The 17,599-nt window shown below is 44.9% G+C and overlaps 1 protein-coding gene across 3 annotated transcripts in view; it reads right to left on the bottom strand.

The window, feature by feature from the left end:
- Positions 1-420: 420 nt before the first annotated feature.
- The window catches only part of LOC106607423 (endoplasmic reticulum transmembrane helix translocase), a 26,724-nt gene continuing 9,545 nt past the window's right edge, over positions 421-17,599 (bottom strand). Inside the window, exons 6-25 of one of the 3 annotated variants that reach the window (XM_014204356.3) lie at positions 16,055-16,161; positions 14,390-14,519; positions 14,101-14,156; positions 13,839-13,965; positions 12,506-12,643; positions 12,220-12,340; positions 11,740-11,897; positions 11,424-11,599; positions 9,486-9,596; positions 7,172-7,297; positions 6,900-7,008; positions 6,220-6,413; positions 5,412-5,508; positions 4,954-5,147; positions 4,738-4,852; positions 4,333-4,529; positions 3,477-3,619; positions 3,142-3,253; positions 2,750-2,893; positions 421-1,633 (exon numbers count right to left, since the gene is read on the bottom strand). In XM_014204356.3, coding sequence (XP_014059831.1) covers positions 1,523-1,633; positions 2,750-2,893; positions 3,142-3,253; positions 3,477-3,619; positions 4,333-4,529; positions 4,738-4,852; positions 4,954-5,147; positions 5,412-5,508; positions 6,220-6,413; positions 6,900-7,008; positions 7,172-7,297; positions 9,486-9,596; positions 11,424-11,599; positions 11,740-11,897; positions 12,220-12,340; positions 12,506-12,643; positions 13,839-13,965; positions 14,101-14,156; positions 14,390-14,519; positions 16,055-16,161 — 2,666 coding nt within the window. In that variant the 3' untranslated portion in view covers positions 421-1,522. The remainder of the gene's footprint in view (positions 1,634-2,749; positions 2,894-3,141; positions 3,254-3,476; positions 3,620-4,332; positions 4,530-4,737; positions 4,853-4,953; positions 5,148-5,411; positions 5,509-6,219; positions 6,414-6,899; positions 7,009-7,171; positions 7,298-9,485; positions 9,597-11,423; positions 11,600-11,739; positions 11,898-12,219; positions 12,341-12,505; positions 12,644-13,838; positions 13,966-14,100; positions 14,157-14,389; positions 14,520-16,054; positions 16,162-17,599) is intronic. The other 2 variants (XM_014204357.3, XM_014204358.3) reach the window with 2 other exon arrangements.

Here is a 17,599-nt window from a genome sequence, read left to right as displayed (position 1 = left end):
GCTCTGGTGGACATTCCTGCAGTCACCATGCCAATTGCATACTCCCTCAAAACATGAGACATCTGTGGTATTGTGTTGTGTGACAAAACTGCACATTTTAGAGTGGCCTTTTATTGTTCCCAGCACAAGGTGCACCTGTGTAATGATCATACTGTTTAATGAACTTCTTGCTATGCCACACCTGTCTGGTGGATGGATAATTTTGGCAAAGGAGAAATGCTCACTAACAGGGATGATTATCAAATTTGTACACAACATTTTAGAGAAATAAGCTTTTTGTGCAACATTTCTGGGATCTTCTATTTCAGCTCATGAAACCAAAACTTTACGTTTATATTTTTGGTCTATGGGTGGCCCGTACCACATTCATCATGACATCATCCCACCTCTGTTGTCAGTGTAGTAATCTCATCACCAAAATCAACTACTAGATTTTAATCTGTCACAATAGATTGCCATTGTAGCAAGCAAGAGTGCACCAGACATTTTTACATTTTAGTCATTTAGCAGATGCTCTTATCCAGAGCGACTTACAGTATTGAGTGCATACATTTTTCATACTGGTCCCCCATGGGAATCGAACCCACAACCCTGGCATTGCAAGTGCCATCCTCTACCAAGCGAGCCACACGGGACTTAAAGTCCTCTCAAACATAAAGCAAAAAGATCTGAAGGCTTTTCTTGTGGCCTCAACTTGACTTCCAGTTCAAATGTATGCAGCTCACTCATCACTTAAAAAATATATGTTCAACCCCTATAGTAGGCAGTGCACCAATGGAACATGACAAAGTAGCACTTGACAAAAAAAGCACCACTTGTATTTTTTGGTCTTTTATAAGTCTGTAAGAGTTTTATCTTTTTACAAAATGAAGAAGAAAAAACGAAATGGAAAAAAATCAAACACTTCGCAATTCTCTTGGAGAACGCCCTGTTGTGTGTGTGTGCATTTCACATGGGCCGGCACACAATCTCAAACGCCACACAATACTGCTGTCTTCTTGGCCTTCAGTGATAGAGGGAGGAATGGAGAGGGGGAACGGGAAGGCAAGAGGGGGAGTCTAACTAGACCTGGGTATCCAATAGTATTTATTTTCTTTCAAATACTTTAGCTGCACTTGTTTCAGCTTGCCTGGCGCAACGGAACAGTCCCAAAAGTGCAAACCCTGCTTATCTGGGGCTACTGGCAGGATCAACCAAAACGCTCAAAGTATTCGAAAGAAAGCAAATACCATTTGAGGCCAAGTTTGTCTCTAGCATAAAATAAATATAATTTTAAATACATTAGTGAAGAGGGGGAACAGAGGGACAAAGCAGGACAGTAGAGAGATGGGGTAACATTTAGGGGTGTGGTGCAGCAGTACTGCGCGTCTGCCTGACATGCCTAGTCCATCTCCTCAGCTGTCTTGTGCGTCACATCAGCCTTCAATCTTTTCCTCCCTCCACAAGTCTCCTCAAACCTCTCCCTTTACAGTTTGGTTGCTGAGGGCAGCGGGTTGCTCAAGGCAGCTGTTGGCATGGCGATTCAGGAAGGCAGCCTCAGGGTTCCTTTGCCCAGCAGGAACTGCAGAACGCGGTCGACCAGCAGGGCAGCGACAAAGTCAACCACCAGGACGCGGGCAATGACTAGCTTGAACTGCAAGGGAGAAAACACATAGATTATAATAATTTATACATCCTTTTGCGCCGGTTTCCCAGACACAGATTAAGCCTAGTCCTGGACTAAAAAGCAGTTAAATGGAGAACTTCCAAACATATTACTATAAACTTAGTTAATTCATTATAAAAAGGTTATAACAAGTTATGAAGCAATACATCAAGGCAATCACACAAAATGTGTGTGAAAGTACAGATATTGGATCTTAATTTGACCCGTTTCATTGCAGGAGGAAAATAATCAAGCAGGAGTTGAATGTTTGAAGAAATATTTAGAATCACCGCCAGGGGGCAGCTGGAAGCAATGTTTATGTACAATGCAATAGCGTACCTACAATGTATCTTAGCCTGCAGGTTCACTGTGTGCCAGTTCAAGGAGCCTATGCAGGCTCTAGGCAGGCTACAGTGCGTCTCGTGTGAATTCTTATGTGGATTATAAAACATTTAAATATTTGTTGGGGGTGTATGTATTTTTTGTTAGGGAAAATCCTTTTTTTTAATCAATTGTTTTATTATATGTTCAAGGCAAGCAATAGGCAGAATCAATTATTGGTGGCCTCAGTGCCTGTGTGGTCCAGCGTCTACAGCCGCTGACCCCGGGACAGATATGCCTGTGTCGGCATTGTTTCAAATCCATCCCACTGCCTCTTCAATAAAAGCAAAACAATTACGAAAAACACACTCTTTAAAAAATACCTTTAAGAAATAATAAATCATCGGACAAATAACAATTAGATTGTGAGCGCACATCCAACATAAAACATAATTATAAATAATATAAGGTATGCTAAATTGATTAATTGAAAATGCACAGACCTAGCAAGCAACAATAGACTGTGAAACAAACAGTAGCCTATTATTGATTTTCGCACCTTTCATTATGTGACAATGGATAGGCTAATGGTTAGCCTACAGAATATGAACAAATATAGCCCCACTGGTCTGAAAAACTCGACTGCTCCCGCAAGGAGAAAGAGAACTGCTGCTTTTCAGTTAACATAACTACTATAAATCACGAAGCTCATTTGAATTTCCTAATGAGCAGGACATTTTTGTGATCAAATTAAGATCCGACATCTGTATAATATATGCTGACCTCTGTTGGTATATCTACAAGAGCAAACTGCTCGTTGAATTCAGGCGAGGATCCTGAGAGAAGGCCCACGATGGCCAGACCTGAAAGGGCGATACTCCATAGCAGCGGTCTGTTCTCACTCAGAGACTCCATGAAAGGATGACCCTAGAAAAACACACAGTATTAGTGGAATACATGTGTTATTCAATGATGGCTAGGATAAGTACTGCATAGTCTATCCATTGTATAGAAAATGGGCCACATTTTTTATTAGGTATCCCTTATGTAGGCTTAATGAAGCCTTCATAAGCCCTATATAGAAGCCTCAAAAATATTTTATATGCAAAGAAAGGCCTTATAAGGGATCATGAAGGCTACATTAAACCTAAGACATGGAGGAGGAAGAGCAGTACCTTGTAGTTAATGGCAAAGGTAGCCATCTGCATGGCCATAGACATTATGTACACTGTGCTGTTGATGAGACTGGGCTCAAACTCTTTGTACAGGTCCGCAAACCGCTCCGCCCTAAAAGATAAAGGACAACAGACAGAGGATTATGAGAGGGGATATTTGGACTGGTTGGAAACAAGACAATGTCAATAATTGTAAGGTGAACATGTACGGTTAGTACTGTATGGGCGCAAATACAGTATGAGCAAGTCTGTAGGTATCTATAGTGTGTGTGTTTGTGTGTGTGTGAGAGAGAATGTGTTTGCACGCTTGCATGTGTGTATGCATGTGTGTGTACCTTGGAGGACTTCTGCTCTGCGCTCCTTTGTACAGGTATACCAGACTACAGAAGTGAACAGCAAACTGCAGCAGTACTGTCAGAACAGTGTACAGGTTGAAGATGTTAGGTAAGGGCCGCTCTTTAGACAGAGTCTTCAGGGGCTGGACAGGACAAGAGAAAATAGGATGAAAACTTAAAAGGGCGCTTTCACATCTCCCCTGTATGATCCATTTCCTGGAGCGTTTGGTGCCCTGAGCCGCACTATAAAGCATGTGTGAAACACAAATTAATCCTGGCTAAAACGAATCCTGGACCTGCATTTGTAACGGGTCCAAGATCCAGGACCAGAGTATCAGGAGTCACATGGAACTTTTTGCCAATTGTAAACAAGCTAGCTCGCTAACGTCATGTAGAATGTGCGTCTTGCTAATCGCACCCTGAAATGGTTATTTTCAGGTCTTGTGAAAGCAAAACTTATTTTGTAGAATTCTCACACTCTCCAGGAAAACGGACCAGGGCACCGAATTTAATGGGAAAACCCCCTAAGTTGAGTTAGAGGCTTAACTTGAAACTACACCTGTTAGCACTAGGGCTACATAAAGATATGGTTTCCTACCAATCACAACTACAGTACATGCATTACATGGATGTCACAGGTTCTTTCTTAATACTCTTTCCGCGATTCCTTATGTCCTTTCCTCCTAAAAAATGTCTGTCGGGAACTGATGAAAGGATTCAAGGAAAAGAAACGCTTCCCTCTGACGTTTTGAGGAGGCAGGGAAGGAGGCAGGGAGGAGAGGACACAAGGAACTGAAGGAAGAAAAACTATCAAGAGAAAGCACTACAGTGTTTTTTCCTCCATGTGACCTTTCACCTTTGACCTGGAGATGAAGAGAAAGCAGCCGGCCAATAGCAGGCCCTGTAGGGTGGCCTGGAAGTCACTGAACTTGACCCCCTCCAGGTAGAGGACAGACTGGCTGTAGGCCAGCACCAGGGCGTTCAGCGCCAGGATCTTAAACATCTGTAGTGTGGTCACCAGCGTACAGCGGCCCTGCTTTATCACGTGGCAGACTAGGCAGGAGGAGGTGATAAAGAGGGAGAGGGAGAACGTGTGTGAGTGAGAGAGAGAGAGACAGTGAGTGAGTGAGAGAGACAGTGAGTGAGTGAGCGAGAGTTTGTGTTAATTTGTGTTTGTATACAGTGTGGGTGTAAACAAAAACACACATTTTATAAAATAAAATAAAAATGTGTATTGATTATGTGTGTGTATGTTCCTCACTGCACTGTATGGAGGACAATTTGGAGGTGAAGGGGGCAGCAATGGAGGCATCTCCCAGTTTCACTACTTGTATCTGATCTTCTTCCAGCTCCCTTAAGACTTGACTAATCCTCTCCTACAACAGAATAAACACCAAATGGTTAACAACACGCACAATCACCCCTCCCTCCCTCCCTCCCTCCCTCCCTCCCTCCCTACCCCAACACACACACGCACCACCTTCTGTGCGGCTAGCTGCTCCTCTCTCTGGGCCATGACCCTTTGCCTGGCTGCCCTGGAGGTCAGTTTGACCCCTGAGCTGGTGACCGGAGGTAGGGAGGGTCTGGAGTCGGCTGCTGGGGTCTCCTTCTCTCTGCCCCTCTTCCTCCTCTCAGGCATACGCTCTGGAGCGTTGGCCAACAGAGCCACACCTGATGGGGGGAAAGGGGGAGGGAAGGAGAGAGGGTAGGGGGAGGGGGGAGAGAGAGAAAGAGAGAGAGAGAGAGAGAGAGAGAGAGAGAATGGTCACAAAATGATACACATATAGCGACATTGTTTATGATAAGAGGATGGCATAAATTTCCCTACTGAGACAAAAAAGGTTGAATTGAAGGTATCATGGTCTAAGACAGGTGTGTCCGTTAACGTTTCTGAATATTGTGCACAGCTTTGAGTGACATGTCAAGTGACCTCACCGATATGAGAGTGTTTGAGTGCTCCGACGTCATTGGTCCCGTCTCCGCACATCAATGTTGTATAGCCCAATCCTTTAAGACTAGTGATTACAAACTCCTGCAACACAATAACAATACACACAGTTAGCACAAAACTAGCCTCAAAATATACCGCCAGTTCTTGAGTGTATTGCTTGTGCACCGAGTGTACAAAACCCGAAAAACATTTTCCTAATATTGAGTTGCACCCCCCCCATTCTTGATACACACAGGAAACTGTTGAGCATGAAAAACCACAAACCAGTGCGTCTGGCACCTACTAACATACCCCGTTCAAAGGCACTTAAACAACACGCCCTCTGAATGGCACACATACGCAATCCATGTCTCAATTGTCTCAAGGCTGAAAAATACTTATTTAACCCATCTCCTCCCCTTCATCTACACTCCCCAATAAGGGATCATAGCTTTCAGCTGGATTCACCTGGTCAGTCTGTCATGAAAAGAGCATGTGTTCATAATGTTTTGTACACTCAAGAATATATGTAGTCTATTTTTTATTATCTAATAAATTCATTACATCAACAAAAATTTAGTAAAATAAGAGCAATTGGAATTGAAAGGTAATCAAATCGAACAAAGCTTTATTGACACAAAAATAGAATTCAGTGGCAGTGTCCAAAATTGAACCCTATTTAATCCCTATACTGTATAGTGCACTACTTTTGACTAGAGTCCTATGGGCCCTGGTCAAAAGTAGTGCACTAGAAAAATAGTAGGGTGCCATTTTTGACATAGCTAACGTCTATATGGAGGCAAGAAGACTGACCTTCTGTTTAGGGCTGACACGTGCGAACACCCGGACATGCGGCAGGAGGGCGTGGAGCAACCGGGTGTCACTGGTCAGTCTGGTTAGCCCCTCCCCCGTCACACACAGATCATACTGATCAACCAACGAGGGGACAGATGGTGGGGGCAGCGGAACACACACACTGCCGTCTATAGACTCCCACTGCCACTCACCTGGAAGGAACAACGGCACAAGTTACCGTATTATAGGGCATTCTTAAAAAAGCGACACACTACACCAGGGTTAAAAACATACATATTATGTCAAATAGTCTCAAGTACTTAAGGTGCGCTTGATTTGGTTTGCATATTATTCCATTGTACTGGGGCGAAGTAGATCAAGTGCAGCTCAAGTATAATATATATGCATTTGACCCAGGTCTACAACACATGCACTGTCCACTATAGATCCCTTCATTACAACAATCATATGGCTATATCATCAATGGATTAGTCTGTAGATTAGTCTAGTACAGAGCCATCCAACCATGTTCGTGGAGAGCTACAGTCCTGTCTGCTTTCTGTCCAACCCCAGTTGTAACTAACCTGATTCAGCTTATCAACCAGCTATTAGAATCAGGTGCACTAGATTAGGGTTGGAGTGAAAACTGACAGAATGGTTTTCAGATCAAGCATAAATTGGCTCTTAGTTTTCCCTACCCTGGTTGGGAGTGGCCTGCAGTATGAGTGTGTGTTCCTTCTGGATGAAGTGGAGCTCTCTGGCCACATGGCACGCTGTTAGAGGGTTGTCGCCTGTTATCATCACCACCTGAGGGAGAGACGGAGGAGAGGATGGTTATGTGTATGTCTGGTGTACAGTGTGTGCGCGTGACTGAGTGACTGCGTGCATGGATGTGCCTGATATTATTGTAATAATTGTAATCTGTGTGAATGTGTGTGAGCGTGAGTGTGTTTTGAGACAGCCTCCTCACATGATGCGATGCCTCCTGGATCTCTTTAATGACAGCCTTGCTGTCGGTCTTCAGGGGACACGAGACGACCATGAAGCCGGCAAACTGCAGGTCACACTCCAGAGCATCACGAGTCACCTCCCGCACCTGTACAGACAGCCACAAAGCACCCAGTCACACAAACAACCAACCCCTGCTGTAAAAGAGAGACACCCTCAACTAACCGCTTGGCTGAGGTTCACAAAAGCCTTGCAGCTAACGTGGTACTTTATCTTGAAGACCCAGAACTACCCCACCCTCTCTTTCGGCTGAGTAGCTGGGTTGTTGAGAGTATTGAAATAGCGTGCCACGTTAACTATGAGGCTTTCGGGAAACTCATCCCCTCACACAGAGCAGGACAGGACCGATAGATGACTTAGGTGAGTTAGACAGGACAAGTAGGTGAGATAGGTGAGTTAGAGAGAACAGGGCAAGACGGGTGAATTAGACAGGACAGGACAGTTTATTAGGTACACCCATCCAGAACAGCCTGAATTCTTTGGGGAATGGACATGTTGCTCAATTAGTATCAAGGGACCTGACGTGTGCCAGGAAAACATTCCCCACACCATTACACCACACCACCAGCCTGTACCGTTGACACTAGGCAGAATGGGTTCATGCTGCTTACACCAAATGCTGACTCTGTCATCAGAATGACACAACAGGAACCGGGCAATTCGTCGGACCAGGCAATGTTTTTCCACTCCTCAATTGTCCAGTGTTGGTGATTGCGTGCCCACTGGACCTGCTTCCTCTTGTTTTTAGCTGATAGAAGTGGTCATCTGGGTGGTCACCTGCTGCAACAGCCCATCCGTGACAAGGATTAATGAGTTGTGCGTTCTGAGATGCCGTTCTACACACCACTGTTGTACTGCGCCGTTATTTGCCTGTTTGTGGCCCGCCTGATAGCTTGCACGATTATTGCCATTCTCCTTCGACCTCTCTCATCAACGAGCTCTTTTCGACCACTAACTGGATGTTCTTTGTTTGTCGCGCCATTCTGTCGTGCATGAGGGCGGTCGTTTCTGAGATAATGGATCCAGCGCACTTGGCACCACGCGATCAGACCACGCTTAAAGTCGTTTAGGTCACTCGTTTTGCCCATCCTATACCGTTCAATCGAACAGTAACTAAATGCCTCGAAGCAAGTCTGCCTGCTTTATATAGCGATCTATTTTCGTGAACTTTTATTTTGTACCCCTTTTTCTCCCCAATTTCGTGGTATCCAATTGGTAGTAGTTACAGTCTTGTCTCATCGCTGCAACTCCGGTACGGACTCGGGAGAGGCGAAGTTCGAAAGCCATCCTCCGAAACACAACCAAGCCGCACTGCCTCTTGACACAATGCACATCCAACCCGGAAGCCAGCCGCACCAATGTGTCGGAGGAAACACCATACACCTGGCGACCTGGTCAGCGTGCACTGCGCCCGGCCCGCCACAGGAGTCGCTAGTGCGCGATAAGACAAGGATATCCCTGCCGACCAAACCCTCCCTAACCCGGACGACGCTGGGCCAATTGTGCGCCGCCCCATGGGCCTCCCGGTCGCGGCCGGCTGCAACAAAGCCTGGGCGCGAACCCAGAATCTCTGGTGGCACAGCTAGCACTGCGACGCAGTGCCTTAGACCACTGCGCCACCCGGGAGTCCCCAAATGTAACACATTTTGACCAAGGGATCCATGGAATAAGTATAGAGAGTGTTATACAATACAATGTAATATTATTAATCTACAATTTATGTTCTTAACCTTGGGCAACATGGGCCTGGGAGGCTAACATATACTCCACCAATTATCAATTTCTCAACTCAATACTTATTTTTCCCAAATGTATTATTATAATGTTTTTACACAAGTGAACTGTCATTTAAGCTTTAAAATTGCTACGTTTTTCCTCTCTGCCCCATGGAAAAATGCTCTGCCCCATGGAATATGTAGCGTTGCAGGATATTAGCTTTAAAGCTGCAATAACAACAATTATCTCTGCCACATGACAAAATGTGTAGAATTGCAGGAAATGTACTTGAAAACGAATGTTTTCTCTCCAATGCTAAGAGGCAGGTCTTCCAGGGCACAAAATTTGGGTTGTCCAGCCATGTACTACCAACGTCATAGTAAAACTCACTGTATGCTATCTTTTTATCTCACGTGAGTTGTGTTCTGATTATGAGGGGGTCCCTGATGAATTTGCTATCACAAAAGGGGTCCCCGGCCGCAAAAAGTTTGAGAAACCCTGAGTTAGATAGGACAGGACAGGTAGGTGATAGGTGAATTAGACAGGACAGGTAGAGTTACCTGTTGGTGGCTGAGGTGTCCGATCTCTCTGTATCCCAAGGCCAGAACCCTGGCCCCTTCTCTGGACATCTCCCTGTGCACCTGGTCATAGCTGGCTGGGCACTCTGAGAACTACAAAAACAAACAAATGGTTAGAACAATGATAATGACGCAAAGAAAGTGTAATAAGCAGGTTGTAACTGCAGCAATGACGTATCTACTCAGCACTGAGATGATGTACTTCTATATGAAGTGTAGTACAGTAGACATGTATTATATTGACCATAAAGATACAGTTGAAGTCGGAAATTTACATACACTTAGGTTGGAGTCATTAAAACCATTTTTTTCAACCACTGCACACATTTCTTGTTAACAAACTATAGTTTTGGCAAGTCATTTGGGACATCTACTGTGTGCATGACACAAGTACTTTTTCCAACAATTGTTTACAGACAGATTATTTCACTTAATCACAATTCCAGTGAGTCAGAAGTTTACATACACTAAGTTGACTGTTCCATTAAATAGCTTGGAAAATTCCAGAAAATTATGTTATGCCTTTAGAAGCTTCTGATAGGCTAACTGACATCATTTGAGTCAACTGGAGGTGTACCTGTGGATGTATTTCAAGGCCTACCTTCAAACTCAGTGCCTCTTTGCTTGACATCATGGGAAAATCAAAAGAAATCAGCCAAGACCTAAAAAAAAAAAAATTGTAGACCTCCACAAGTCTGGTTCATCCTTGGGAGCAATTTCCAAATGCCTGAAGGTCCCACGTTCATCTGTACAAACAATAGTACGCAAGTATAAACACCATGGGACCACGCAGCCGTCATACCGCTCAGGAAGGAGACACATTCTGTCTCCTAGAGATGAACGTACTTTGGTGCGAAAAGTACAAATCAATCCCAGAACAACAGCAAAGGACCGTGTGAAGATGCTGGAGGAAACAGGTACAATAGTATCTATATTCACAGTAAAACGAGTTCTATATCGACATAACCTGAAAGACCGCTCAGCAAGGAAGAAGCCACTGCTCCAAAACCGCCATAAAAAAGCCAGACTACGGTTTGCAACTTAACATGGGGACAAAGTTCGTACTTTTTGGAGAAATATCCTCTGGTCTGATGAAACAAAAATGGAACTGTTTGGCCATAATGACCATTGTTATGTTTGGAGGAAAAATGGGGAGGCATGCAAGCCGAAGAACACCATCCCAACCGTGAAGAACAGGGGTGGCAGCATCATGTTGTGGGGATGCCTTGCTGCAGGTGGGACTGGTGCAATTCACAAAATAGATGGCATCATGAGGCAGGAAAATGATGTGGATATATTGAAGCAACATCTCAAGACATCAGTCAGGAAGTTAAAGCTTGGTCGCAAATGGGTCTTCCAAATGGACAATGACCCCAAGCATACTTCCAAAGTTGTGGCAAAATGGCTTAAGGACAACAAAGTCAAGGTATTGGAGTGGCCATCACAAAGCCCTGACCTCAACCCTATAGAACATTTGTGGGCAGAACTGAAAAAGCGTGTGCAAGCAAGGAGGCCTAGAAACCTGACTCAGTTACACCAGCTCTGCCAGGAGGGATGGGCCAAAATGCACCCAACTTATTGTGGGAAGCTTGTGGAAGGCTACCAGAAACGTTTGACCCAAGTTAAACAATTTAAAGGCAATGCTACCAAATACTAATTGAGTGTATGTAAACTTCTGACCCACCGGGAATGTGATGAAATAAATCACTCTGTACTATTATTCTGACATTTCACATTATTAAAATAAAGTGGTGATCCTAACTGACCTAAGACAGGGAATTTTTACTAGGATTAAATGTCAGGAATTGTGAAAAACTGAGTTTAAATGTATTTGGGTAAGGTGTATGTAAACTTCGACTTCAACTGTATATTAAATTATACATTAAATGTTAGTATTCTATTTAAAACAATGATTTTTACCATGTCCCTGAGTGTCTCTGGAGCTCCTTTGACAGTGGAGACATAGCAGAGGTCAGTGGAGCCCAGTTTCTCATAGGAGGCGAGGACAGACATCCTCTTCAGAGCACTGGCAAAGTGGAACCGCTGGTGGATCTTCAGGCCTGGGGTCTTTATACCGCGAGCAAACACCTTTTCATCTACACCACAGAGAGAGGGACAGAAGGGTAGATATGATGCAAACATATGGAGACACACACTTTCACTTCTGGTGTACAAAGAGGAGACAGAGCAAAAATCCTGAGGTGTACACACACACACACACACACACACACAAAACCTTTAGTGAGGGTCCAGTCAGCAGCAGTGAGCATGGCCTTCTCCAGGGGGTCGCCTACCAGCTGTCCGTCGTCAAGGGTAACTAGTGAGTGACACGTAGCAACCACCCGATGCGTTTCCACTGGGATCTCTGACACAGGCATCACTTCTTTCCCTTCTCTGGAGGAGTTTAGAAAAGGTTTACAAACAAACGTAAAAACGAACTTCATATTCTTCCAGAGATTTTAATTTGATTAAATAATACTAAAAACATGTCAGTTGCTCTTTAAATGTCACTCCTCAATATGACAATACTCACAGTATGACACCAGCGCATAAGGGCATTGGTAGACACTTTACTTAACCCAGACCGTTACAATGCATTATGATGCCATTATGAAGCCTTTAAAATGTCTTAATATCATCAGGTCCAGTCTGTCTTTGTAAAACTTTGCAACAAAGAAATGGATCATACTGGAAAATCTAAAAAAATAAAGTGTACCTGAGGCCTGCGACCCCCCGCACAACCAGATGGTCGCTGGTCAAGGTGCCCGTCTTGTCAAAGCAACACACCTCCACCTTGCCTGCAAACGGGATCCTGAAGGGCTCAGTGCAGAAAACATCTATGAAAGGGAGAAGAAAGAAAGGGGTGAGTCAAATAGCAGAACAGCGAGGTGGACTGGCATCATTAAGTACTAGAAAACATTACCATGCCAGTTTCAGAACCACTTTCACAACACATACATCCACATACCACCCCGCCCGCCACACACACACTGTTGACTCACAGAGCTTGGCCAGAGCGATGAGGGATGTGTTGACTGCCAGAGACAATTCTATAGGGAGCTCAGGTGGAACCACAGAGGTCAGGATGAGAGTACACTCCAGGAACAACTTATACCGGTTCCTGCTAGGGTCCTTAGTTCCTGCAGGGGAGAGCACACAGATTTGCCAGTTCGTGCTGTGAGATGTTACCCCACTCTTCCACCAAAGCACCTGCAAGTTCCCGGACATTTCTGAGGGAAATGGCCTTAGCCCTCACCCTCCGATCCAACAGGTCCCAGACGTGCTCAATGGGATTGAGATCCGGGCTCTTCGTTGGCCATGGCAGAACACTGACATTCCTGTCTTGCAGGAAATCACGCACAGAACGAGCAGTATGGCTGGAAGCATTGTCATGCTGGAGGGTCATGTCAGGATGAGCCTGCAGGAAGGGTACCACATGAGGGAGGAGGATGTCTTCCCTGTAACGCACAGCGTTGAGATTGCCTGCAACGACAACAAGCTCAGTCTGATGATACTGTGACACACTGCCCCAGACCATGACGGACCTTCCACCTCCAAATCGATCTCGCTCCAGAGTACAGGCCTTGGTGTAACGCTCATTCCTTCAATGATAAATGCGAATCCGACCATCACCCCTGGTGAGACAAAACCGCGACTCGTCAGTGAAGATCACTTTTTGCCAGTCCTGTCTGGTCCAGCGACGGGTAGGTTTGTGCCCATAGGCAACGTTGTTGCCGGTGACGTCTGGTGAGGACCTGCCTTACAACAGGCATACAAGTCCACAGTCCAGCCTCTCTCAGCCTATTGTGGACAGTCTGAGCACTGATGGAGGGACTGTGCATTCCTGGTGTAACTCGGGCAGTTGTTGTTGCCATCTTGTACCTGTCCCGCAGGTGTGATGTTCGGATGTACCGATCCTGATTATTAATATTAATAAATACAGTTATACTGCATGTAGTCAAGAAAAACCTGCTGCTCTCTCCTGACCTCAGGGCCTATTTGTTTTATAGCATTTTATAAAGGAGGAATTTGTGTTTAAGTCATGTTTTTTTTTTAATGAATAGGGCCCTTCGGCAAGACTGTCAATGTTCAGTAAAAATGTTTAGTGAGTAAAAGAATCTCTCCTTAAATTGTCTCTTGGCTAATAAACTACCGCCATGATATAAACAAACTGTATAATGGAGAAATGCTCTAAGTAGGACTAACTGTGTTTCTGCATTGCCTGTTCCATGGGGTTTAGAATGAAGAACTTTGTGACAACTGCTGACATAAAAAGGGCTTTATAAAACACATTTGATTGATTGATTTCGTTGCGTTGTTCACTGCATCCCTCACCTTCCACCCACACATAGCCAGCAGCAGCGATGGCGAACACCAGGAGGAAGAGGATGAAGATGAATGTTTCCAAGTTGTTGGCTGTCACCCTCTTCACTCCAAACAAGATGGTCCTCAGCAGTTTACCCTGTAGACAGGCGTGGTTAACAACACCAGGGTTGTATTCATTACTGAACACCGTAGCCAAACATTTTGCAACAGAAAATGAAAACAAGCGGTTCTTATTGGACAAGTTCGGTAGTCAAGGGCAGCAGCCCCTCACCTGAGAGGTATAGAATCCGGTTCGCAACACATAAGCCACACAGCCATTGTCCACAGCTGCAGAAAAATGAAAAATAAGAAAAACAAACTATTATGATTTGCTCTTAGTGAGACAAGATAGATACAAGGGCAGATTCAATCCATCTATTCTGAGGCTGAGATGACAGTTGAAACATAATTGATCTAAAATATAGATTTGTTTTTATATTGATAAGTGATAACAAAATATATATTTAAAGTGCTTTATAATTATAAGTGAATAATATACAGCATAGTAGGTAGGAACTGACGTTTGAGTCCTACAGTGGCACGGAGCGGGGGGCTATGCTGCACCACCTTAGTCCCACCCGAGATAATGTGGAGGCGGGCATCACCCTGAAGGTCCAGTACCCTCTTTGTATCCAGATCCTCCACCGGCTCCTAAACACACAACATGGTGGAACTTCAAATTAAAAACTACTTTTAAGGATTAATGGAGCCTATGATTTATAAGCATATGATTTTGCTAAATGATTTGTGGAGCAACTTTGATATTCTATGCGTATTAAGTCTTTATGAATGATCTATAGTAACATTCCCATTGTTTTGACAATCTACAGTGATCATCCTTGAGAAGTTTCTACAACTTGATTGGAGTCCCACAACTGACAGTGCATGTCAGAGCAAAAACCAAGCCATGAGGTCAAAGGAATTGTCCGTAGAGCTCCGAGACAGGATTGTGTCGAGGCACAGATCTGGGGAAGGGTACCAAAACATTTCTGCAGCATTGAAGGTCCCCAAGAACACAGTGGCCTCCATCATTCTTAAATGGAAGAAGTTTAGAACCACCAGGACTCTTCCAAGAGCTGGCCGGCCGGCCAAACTGAGCAATCGGGGGAGAAGGGCCTTAGTCAGGGAGGTGACCAAGAACCGGATGGTCACTGACAGAGCTCTAAAGTTCCTCTGTGTATGGGAGAACCTTCCAGAAGGACAACAATGTCTGCAGCACTCCACCAATCAGGCCTTTATGGTAGAGTGGCCAGACAGAAGCCACTCCTCAGTAAAAGTAACACGACAGCACGCTTAGAGTATGCTAAAAGGCACCTTAAGATTCTCATACCATGAGAAACAATATTCTCTGGTCTGATGAAACCAAGATTGAACTCTTCGGCCAGAATGCCAAATGTCACATCTGGAAGAAACCGGGCACCATCCCTACGGTGAAGCATGGTGGTGGCAGCATCATGCTGTGGGGATGTTTTTCAGCAGCAGGGACTGGGAGACTAGTCAGGATCGAGGCAAAGATAAAACGGAGCAAAGTACAGAGAGATCCTTGTTGAAGAGCGCTCTGGAGCGCTCAAGACCTCAGACTGGGGCGAAGGTTCACCATCCAACAGGACAACAATCCTAAGCACATTGCCAAGACAACGCAGGAGTGGCTTCGGCACAAGTCTCTGAATGTCGCTGAGTGGCCCAGCAAGAGCCCGGACTTGAACCTAATCGAACATCTCTGGAGAGACCTGAAAATAGCTGTGCAGCAACGCTCCATATTCAACCTGACAGAGCTTGAGAGGATCTGCAGAGAAGAATGAACACTCCCCAAATACAGGTGTGCCAAGTTGTAGCATTATACCCATGAAGACTTGATGCCGAAATCGCTGCCAAAGGTGCTTCAAAGTACTGAGTAAAGGGTCTGAATACTTATGTAAATGTGATATTTCAGTTTTTAGATTTTTTATAAATTTGCAAAAATGTATAAAAGCCTGTTTTTGCATTGTCATTATGGGGTATTGTGTGTAGATTGATGAGGGAAAAAAACAATTTAAATCAATTTTAGAATAAGGCTGTGTAACGCAACAAAATGTGGAAAAAGTCTGAATACTTTCCGAAGGCACTGTATATTGTCCAGATCGACTGCATTGTTTTACATGGTTGTTATCTAGTCTAGTATAGGACAGGCTTCCCGTCTGTCTGACCTTCATCTGAGGAACTGACTCTCCCGTCAGCATGGCCTCGTCCACGATGCAGCGCCCTCTCAGCAGCAGCACATCACATGGAACCAAGTTCTCCTGGGGAGAGCGGCCTGGGGGGAAGAGAAAGACAGATATATACTGTGTCAAACCAACATGAGAATGCTGTTCATTGACTACAGCTCAGCATTCAGCACCATAGTATCCTCAAAGCTCACCACTAAGCTAAGGTTCCTGGGACTGAACATCTCCCTCTGCAACTGGATCCTGGTCTTCCTGACGGGCCGCCGCCAGGTGGTGAGGGTAGGCAACAACACATCCGCCATGCTGACCCTCAACATGGGGGCCCCTCAGGGGTGCATGCTTAATCCCCTCATGTACTGACTGTTCACACATTAAGTTTGCCGACAGCATGACGGTGGTATGCCTGATCACCGACGACGATGAGACAGCCTATAGGGAGTAGGTCAGAGACCTGGCAGTGTGGTGCCAGGACAACAATCTCTCCCTCAAAGTCAGTAAGAGAAAGGAGCTGATCGTGGACTACAGGAAACGGAGGACCAAGCACACACCCGTTCACATCGACAGGGCTGCAGTAGAGCGGGTCGAGAGTTCCTCGGTGTCCACATCACTAAGGATCTATCATGGTCCAAACACACCAACACAGTCGTGAAGAGGGCACAACAACATCTCCTCCCCCTCAGGAGCTGAAAAGATTTGGCATGGGCCATCAGATCCTGAAAAAGTTATACAGCTAAACCATTGAGAGCATCTTGACTGGCTGCATCACTGCTTGGTATGGCAACTGCTTGGCATCAGACCGCAAGGCGCTAGAGGTAGTGCGTATGCCCCATTACAACACTGGGGCTGGGCTCCCTGCCATCCAGGACCTCTATACCAGGCGGTGTCAGAGGAAGGCCCAAAAACTGTCAAAGATTCAAGCCATAGACTGTTCTCTCTACTACCGCACAGTCTATAACCAACAGGGCCCTGAACCGCTTCTACTACCAAACCATACGACATTAAATAGCTAATCAAAATGGCTACCCGAACTACCTGCATTGACCCTTTTTTGCACTAACTCTTGTACTGACTATGCACACACACTGGACTCTACCCACACACTCACACATACTAACACCAACACAACATATGCCCAAACACACACTTTCAAACTCACCACATACACTACCGGTCAAAAGTTTTAGAACACTTACTCATTCAAGGGTTTTTCTTTATTTTGACTATTTTCTACATTGTAAAATAATAGTGAAGACGTCAAAACTATGAAATAACACATATGGAATCATGTAGTAACCCAAAAAGTGTTATATAAAATATTTGTTGATTTGTTTATGAGATTCTTCAAATAGGCACCCCTTGCACTGATGACAGCTTTGCACACTCTTGACATTCTCTCAACCAGCTTCACCTAGAATGCTTTTACAACAGTCTTGGAGTTCCCACATATGCTGAGCACTTGTTGGCTGCTTTTCCTTCACTCTGCGGTCCGACTCATCCCAAACCATCTCAATTGGGTTGAGGTAGGGG

This window comes from Salmo salar, chromosome 06 (genome assembly GCF_965601325.2).
Source record: "Salmo salar chromosome 06, fSalSal1, whole genome shotgun sequence".
Lineage (NCBI taxonomy): Eukaryota > Metazoa > Chordata > Actinopteri > Salmoniformes > Salmonidae > Salmo > Salmo salar.
This window is presented reverse-complemented; position numbering and strand designations above follow the sequence as displayed.